Here is a 7,500-nt window from a genome sequence, read left to right as displayed (position 1 = left end):
GTCAGCACCTCGCTCGCTCAGCTGTTTGTAGAATGTTGGTGGGTGTCTTTCATAAACTCGAGCGTTTGCCAACCGCAAAATTTGGACCAAACACCTCGCTGACGCATCAAGCACCGTTCATCCACACACACACACACACACACACACACACACACACACACACACACACACACACACACACACACACACACACACACACACACACACACACACACACACACACACACACAACACACACACACACGTCCCCACAGCAGTTCGACAACAAGCATGCCTGGTGGGATACCTGCACCCGTCATCACGCCGACAGGGGAAGTGATTGGGCCAAAGACGCGCGTGCGCATTCGCTGCGAGTACCCTGGCGTGGACATCTACTACACAACCACGGGCGAGAAGCCCGTGCCTCACACAGGCAAGAACGTGAGCTCCCTGGAGCCCACGCTGAAGTACACGCGGTCGTTTCGCCTCCCCGCCGGCCGGCGCGTCATCAAGGCCGTCGCCGTGTCCCGCAAGAACCTCCGCGCAGCCCCGAGCGCCATCACCACAAAGTACTTTGAGGTTGCGGATGACAACAACGCCGCGAATGACAACGACGACGACGACGACGACGACATCGACGACCTGCGCTCCGCCACGCCAGACTTTGAGGCAGACGGCACTGTCGAGCACTTCCTCAGTGACTCGGACGACGAAGCCGGCGGAGAGCACCTGCAACACCAGCCGCGTGGCGCAACAGCAACACAGCGCAGCCGGTCCATGTTCCAACCCACCCTGCGCAAACCGACATCGGCAGCACGCAGGCAGCACAGCCGCAACACAGGACGCAGCCGCAGCCGCAGCCGCAGCAAGGGCCGTGGTCGTGGCAGGCGCCACAGTGGCTCAGCGGACGAAGCATCTGACTCGCACAATGAGGAAGAGGAGGAAGACGCGGAGATTGAGGAGCTGATCCAGACGGCCCGGCAGCGAGCGCGTGGCGGGTCTACAATGCGCCGGTCGCCGCGTCCACCAACAAGCGATGTTGGTCCTCCCCGCGCAGGCCGTGGCGGCATGTACGCAACCCAGCGCGCGCTTGGTCGCGATACGCTGCAGCTGAACCGCACGGCACGGCGCCCGCACACATCTGCGGCATCTGCCTCAACATCGCCCATGCTTGATCCCCGCCATGCGCAGCGGCGTGACGGCGAATATGGCGGCGCAGCGCCATTCCGACCCAACAGCGCTGGGCCCTTCCAGCAACAGCAGCCCCAACGCCATCGTGTTGGTGTGAGCAGCAGTGGGTTTGACCAGCCGACAATGGCTGCGGAGGACGGCGCAGCGTTGGTGTCAGCGCGACGCATGCTGGAGCGCGCAGAGTTCCTACTCGGTGGTGCGTCCCAGCAGCAACCACAACAGCAGTGGGATGACGACTACAGCCAGCGTTTGCAGCAGTTGTATCCACCTGCACCCACACCTGTACAACCAGTGCAGCACCGGCAATCCCCGCAACCGCCCATGTACCCACCGCAGCAGCAACAGCAGCAACAGCAGCAGTACACTGTGCCGTACAGTGGCCCAACACCGACAGCCACCGCCCAGCCTGCAGCAGCCGCTGCTGCATACCCACCCTACCCACACCAGCACCAACAACAACAACAGCAGCAGCAGCAGCACGAGTTTGGTTACACGCAGCAGCATCATGAGCAACAACAGCAGCCGTCGCGCACATCGCCATCGCAGTTGTTTGGCGACCTGGCTGACGACGACGAGGAGCGCTCACTGGCAGATATGGTGCGCAGCGTCAAGATGAACAAGCATCCCGAGGTGACACTGTCGGAGATCCTGGCCGTGCCGCAGTACAAGCGCTACTTGAAGGAGCTGTTGTCAAAGGACATTGACAAGGACGCACGTGCACACCACCGCGGCGGGAACCAGAAGAGCGTCGGCATTCAGACGACCGTGCTCAACTTTGGTTCCACCCTTGACAGCGGTGCAGCAGCAAACAACGGTAAACAGCAGCAGCAGCAACAGCAGCAGCAGCAACAGCAGAAGGCTTCAGGCACCACTGACGCTGGTGAGACACTTGTGTGCGAGTGTGTGTGTGTGTGTGTGTGTGTGTGTGTGTGTGCGTGCGTGTGTGTTCGTTTGCGGCTCAGAAGGTCGTGTCTGACAGTGCCTGGGCGTCATTGCATCTCAACTGACACGGTGACATGGTTGCACACGCGATGTCATTGCCTGCAGGCAATCGTGTGCGGGATGTGAGCCCTGGCAAAGGGTTCTGGCGCATGCAGATTGAGCACCTTGCACACCACCTCAAGGCATACTGCCGAGACCAACCGTCTTTCCAGGTGAGCGGTGTGGACTCTACATCTCGTGACCGTGGGCGTGACATGGGTGGTTTGCAACATGGCTTTGCTGGTCACTTGCGTGGTTATCGCACAAACGACTGGCTTGAGCTGTGTCGTCCACCAACACATGCGCACACCGCACTTTCGCAAGCACACACACACATTTACACACTTACACACACACTTACACACACACACACACACACCCGTCGTTGCTTCTCAGGCTGCGCTGGGAGAGCCGCGCATGTGCGATGTGACAAAGGCGTCGCTTGACGATGACGGCGAGAGCGTGATTGTCACCGTCACACTCCGCAAGTACAGGCCAGCAGCACATGCGCTTCTCGGGCGACGCGGACAGCGGCCCGGCACGCGCGCACTACACACGCAGCGGAGCGGAGCTGGTGACGATTATGCCGCACTCTTGGAGTCGACTGACGAAGGCGACAGTGCTGACGATCATGATGACGATCATGATCATGATGATGATGACGATGATGCGAGCTCGCTGACGGGTGACAATGTGAGCGATGGTGGTGGTCGTGGTGGTCGCGTGCGCAGCAAGCAGGGGCGACGCGGACGGAAGGGTGGACATGGTCGTAGACGACGGGGGAAGGGCGGTGACTCTGCCGATGCCAGCAGCGATGGACACGACAACGAGGATGAGGAGGAGGAGGAGGAAAAGAAGCGAAAGCTGCGGGAGCTGAAGCCAGCGCGACCAGGGTCCGTGCTGAAGCTGTCCAAGGAGGACGAAGACATCTTTGGGTCTGCACTTGACGACATTGAGTTGCGGCGCGGCGTCTCCTTCCGGGCGTCGAAGAAGAACAAAGACAAACAGGACAAGGACAAAGAGGGGAAGGACAGGCACAAGGACAGGGCGCGATCATCGTCCTCGTTGTCGTCAACAAGGCGGCCGGCGAACAGAAAGGACCCGCGCGATCCACGTGCAGCGTCGCCTTCATCGCTGTCATCTCTGACCGGAACCAAGGGCCGGTCCACCACCGCCTCCAAGAATCGCAGCAGCAGGCCCAACACGGTGGCCTTGTCCTCGTCTGCATCTGAACGAACACAACGGCGGCAGCGGCCGCGAAGGCGCGGTGACGGCAGTGGCGGTGATGATGATGATAGCGACCGCGACCGTGATGATGATCGTGTGCAGCGCCAACGCCAGTCGCGGAAGCACCGCTCAACCCATCAATCAGATATCGACGCGCTGTTTGCAAGCGCGCCATCATCCCCGCGTCGCAGCCGTCACCGCGATGGCACTGGTGTTGGTCGTGATGGCCGTGATGGTCGTGATGAGGAGACGGAGGCTGACAAGCGGGAGCGGCTGCAGGAGTTGGCGAAACGACGCAAGGACCGCATTGACAAGAAGATTGGACCTCGCAAGGAAGGCATGAGGTGGGTGTGTTGTATGTGTGTGTGCGTGTGCGTGGTGTGTGCGTGTGCGTGGTGCGTGTGCGTGGTGCGTGTGCGTGTGCGTGGTGTGTGTGTGTGTGTATGTGGCGTTGCGTTGTGTTCGTGCGTGCGTATGTGAGTGTGTGTGTGTGCGATGATTCTTTTCGTGTGTTTGGTTATTCATCGCTGTCGCTGCAAAGCGAGCTGTCCACGTCTCCGCTCACGATGTCGATGTTTGTTTCTGTTGTGGTCTTGCTCGTGTTACACGCAGTGCGCCAACAAAAGCGTTATTTCAGGAGCTGAGCAACGTCGGCGAAGGACGAGAGGACACCGTGCTTGAGTTGCTGGATCAGGGCGCAGATGTGAATGCGGTGTCGCTCATGCACACCACGCCGTTGTATGAGGCCGTGCGCAATGGGCATTTGGAGAGCGCGAAGGTGCTGTTGGATGCTGAGGCCAACGTCAACGCGCAGAGCACCAAGGTGTGTGTCTGTGCGTGTGTGTGTGTGTGGGTGCGGGTGTGTACATGCCTGCGTCTGCGTCTGCGTCTGCGTCTGCGCCCATATCCGCACGTGTGTGAACGTATGCGTATGATCCTGCTTGACATCAAACACACGCCAAACACACACGAACACTCTCTGCAATCGTCATGTGTTGCATTGCATTATTCAGGGCAACACGGCGTTGCATGGGGCGGTGCTTGCTCCACGCAGGAATGAAGAGTTGATTGATTTGCTTCTCTCCTCAGGCGCATCACTGACCATCAAGAACCGCGAAGGCCTCACCCCATACGCCATGGCTGGTGCGCACAGGCTCCTGCATGCTCTTGTCTGTGTGCGGATGTGCTTTTGTGAGTGTTGTGTTGTGTTGTGGTCGTGGTTGTGGTTGTGGTCGTGTTTTGTGTTGTGTGTGGTTGCGTTGTTTGTGTTGTCTCGTGTTTCGTGTGTGTTTTGTGTTGTTTGTGTTGTGTTGTGTGTGGTTGCGTTGTTTGTGTTGTTTGTGTGTGTGTGTGTTTTTTTTTTTTTTTGTGTGTGTGTGTGTTTGTGTGTTTGTGTGTATTGTGTGTCTCTTCCACACCGGCGATTCTGATGTGCCAAGCCCCTCACTTCAACAACCCCTTCCCCCCCCCCCTTGCTGCTCCTTCTCACACTCGCACACTCACGCGCACACGCATGCAGGTGAGATGGGGCGCAAGGCTCTCGCGGCGAAGATCAGCACTTCCTTGGGCGACAAGTTGCTCGAGGAGCTGACGGGCTCCAGCAAAGCGTGATGTGGTATCACTGTTCATTTCCTCCCACAGTGTGTCGCAAACCCCCTTCCCACTTCTCCCGTACTTGATTAACACTACTAGCTAGCCTGTCGTTTACCTGGCTTCTCCCATCTTGCTTGTCGGCTTGACGCACTCGTAGACTCATGTACATGCTTGAGACACCACCACTTTGTTGCTCCTTCGTTGCTTGCTTGCTGCTGTCCATAGTTGGCCTTCTGCTTGTTGTGTGTACATTGCTGGCGGTCTGTCGTTCCAGCCGCCGTGTTGCACCTTTGTTCTGTTTATTCAGCTGCACCTCGTGTGTGCTGTGCTTATTGTTCGCTTTTGTTGTTGCTTTGGCTGTGCGTTTCCATGACTACCTTCCCTTCCCTTCCCTTCCCTTCCCTTCCCTTCCCTTCCCTTGCACTGTCGCTGCCTTCCACAACCAAGCACTGACACGGTTATGCTACATGTCGTAGGTGAACTGGTGAACAACATACATAATTGAAATTAGACACACGCATGCACACACATGCACACACGCATGCACACACATACACACGCGCGCGCGCGCACATACACACACGCGCTCACGTTATTTCCCTTCTCCATACGAGTGAGCGAGCGTGCATTTGCTCATGTGCTTGCTCTTCCGTCAGCACATGTGCCCTCCGCAGCTCTTCCAATCTGTGCAGTCTCTCTTCCGTGTTCACAGTGTTAGCTGGTGTTGATTCAGAGTGATGTTGCAGCACCTCTTCCCACATCTTGGACGATTGAGAGACGACAGGCACAAAGCGACTGGTTTCTTCGCAGTGCTCTGTGTTTGTTGTGGAAGCGCGGGAAGCATGCGTGCCCTGACATGATGACCTGACATGCCAAAACAGAAACCAGCCACGACAAGGGAGGGGCAAAGCGGCGCCTCCTCCGGTCAGGCTTTTGCTGTTGTTGGTTGGTTGGCATGCATCTGTGCATGCACACAACAGCAGGTCCAAGCACAACCACCCCACCTGTCACAGAAGCACACCAGCCAGGCAGAAGGAAACAAACAACAACAACAACGCCCCAACCCACTCGTGTCTGCTCATCCCAGCAGATCGCCCACCCACTCCTCACAACCGACCCCAATCTTTTTTGTCGCGGTTCTGGTTTTTGAATCGCCCGGCGCGATGGAAGTGTTGCCGGGAAATTTGGCTTGTATCTTCGCAAAATTCGCTTGGTCAAAAAGCACAACGACACCAAAACCTTTGCCCGAGCTCGTCAGGGCGTATCGGCGCTTTTGCTGTGCCTCTTCTTTCTTCTCCGTGTGCGCGCAAGTTTTCCCTTACAACAAGCCAGCAGCAGGCGAAAAGCAAGCGAAGAAGCAGCCACCACCACAAAACAAGCCCCAATTCCTCTTGCTCTCTGCTCTGGTGGTGGGCTGCGTGCTGCCAAAGCCTTGTTTTGCTGTGCATGCATCTTGTTTTGTTTTGGTTGGGAGAGTCAATTTGGGCTGCCACAGCGCCAAGACACACGACGACAGGCACAGCTTGCATGCTTTCCCTCCCCCCCCACTTCTCTTCTCTCTCTCTTCCTTACGCTGTTTTGACTGTCATTCTTGTCGCCTTACTCCTCTCTTGTTGCTCAAGCTTCTGCCGCTGCTGACAACCAGCTGCACATCCCCCGCCCCCACCATAGCACCATCCACACCCAACAACAACCAACCCTCCAACCACGCACCGGGATTCTTCTTGCCTCAGTTCTGCTTTCTTGCTCTGCCGCTCAACGTGCAAGCCCGACCAAGGCCAACACCATCATCCTAAGCGTCATCATTATCATCGCTGCCTTGGCACCACCCCACTTCCGTCCTTGACTTGGATTTCGTTGCACACACACACACACATACACAAACTTTGCCTTGCTTGAGCTTGCTCGTCTTCTTCTTTTCGCAACGCGCCCTCCTTCCCGACAGCGTGACCAGCAACAGCATCGACATTATTCTTTCGTCGCCAACTTCTTGACTTTCTTGTGAAAAGGCCGCCACACGCCAGCACACCAGCCCCACCGCGATGCCTCGATTCTCCAGATTGGGCTGGCGTGCGCTTGTTGCACTGGCGTTGCTTGCAAGCAGCGTCTCTGCACAGACCGTCATCGAGACCCAGGGGTCTGAAGTGGACTGGCAGTTTGCCTTTATTGTCAGCGCTTGCCTCGCCGGCTTCCTCTTCATCATCGTCGTCGTGCAGTTTATCTACATCCGCATCTCCATAAGGAAACACAAAGAGCTCCGCACCAGGTGTGTATGTTTGTGTTTGTGTTTGTGTTTGTGAGTGAGCAAGTGTACTTTGTGTGAGCAAGTGTACTTTGTGTGTGTGTGTACTTTGTGTGTGTGTGTGTGTGTGTGTGTGTGTGTGTGTACTTGTGTGCACGCGCATGTCCGTGCATATGTCCACGCCATTGCGCTTTAAACCATGCCATATTCTTTCTTCACTGTTGCTGTGGTTTGGCGTGGCTTTGCAGGCAACGATTCCAGGAGTCTTGCGCCACCCCAACCGAAAG

At 57.0% G+C, this 7,500-nt stretch overlaps 2 protein-coding genes across 2 annotated transcripts in view; both read left to right on the top strand.

Moving 5' to 3' along the window:
- Positions 1–270: 270 nt before the first annotated feature.
- PTSG_08384 (uncharacterized protein) lies at positions 271–5,465 on the top strand (the record flags this gene model as incomplete). Its single annotated transcript, XM_004990578.1, has 6 exons — positions 271–2,050; positions 2,218–2,324; positions 2,548–3,722; positions 3,991–4,201; positions 4,392–4,521; positions 4,898–5,465. The coding sequence occupies 6 exons, from the start codon at positions 271–273 to the stop codon at positions 4,987–4,989; spliced, it is 3,495 nt and encodes a 1,164-aa protein (XP_004990635.1). The 3' UTR covers positions 4,990–5,465.
- A 1,548-nt stretch (positions 5,466–7,013) lies between these two features.
- The window catches only part of PTSG_08383 (uncharacterized protein), a gene marked incomplete at its 5' end in the record, with an annotated part of 3,330 nt that continues 2,843 nt past the window's right edge, over positions 7,014–7,500 (top strand). Inside the window, one exon of the mRNA XM_004990577.1 lies at positions 7,014–7,237. Coding sequence (XP_004990634.1) covers positions 7,014–7,237 — 224 coding nt within the window. The remainder of the gene's footprint in view (positions 7,238–7,500) is intronic.

The sequence above is a fragment of the Salpingoeca rosetta genome (assembly GCF_000188695.1).
Source record: "Salpingoeca rosetta unplaced genomic scaffold supercont1.23, whole genome shotgun sequence".
NCBI lineage: Eukaryota > Choanoflagellata > Craspedida > Salpingoecidae > Salpingoeca > Salpingoeca rosetta.
The sequence above is the reverse complement of the archived record's forward strand: the minus strand, read 5'-3'. Positions and strand labels throughout refer to the sequence as shown.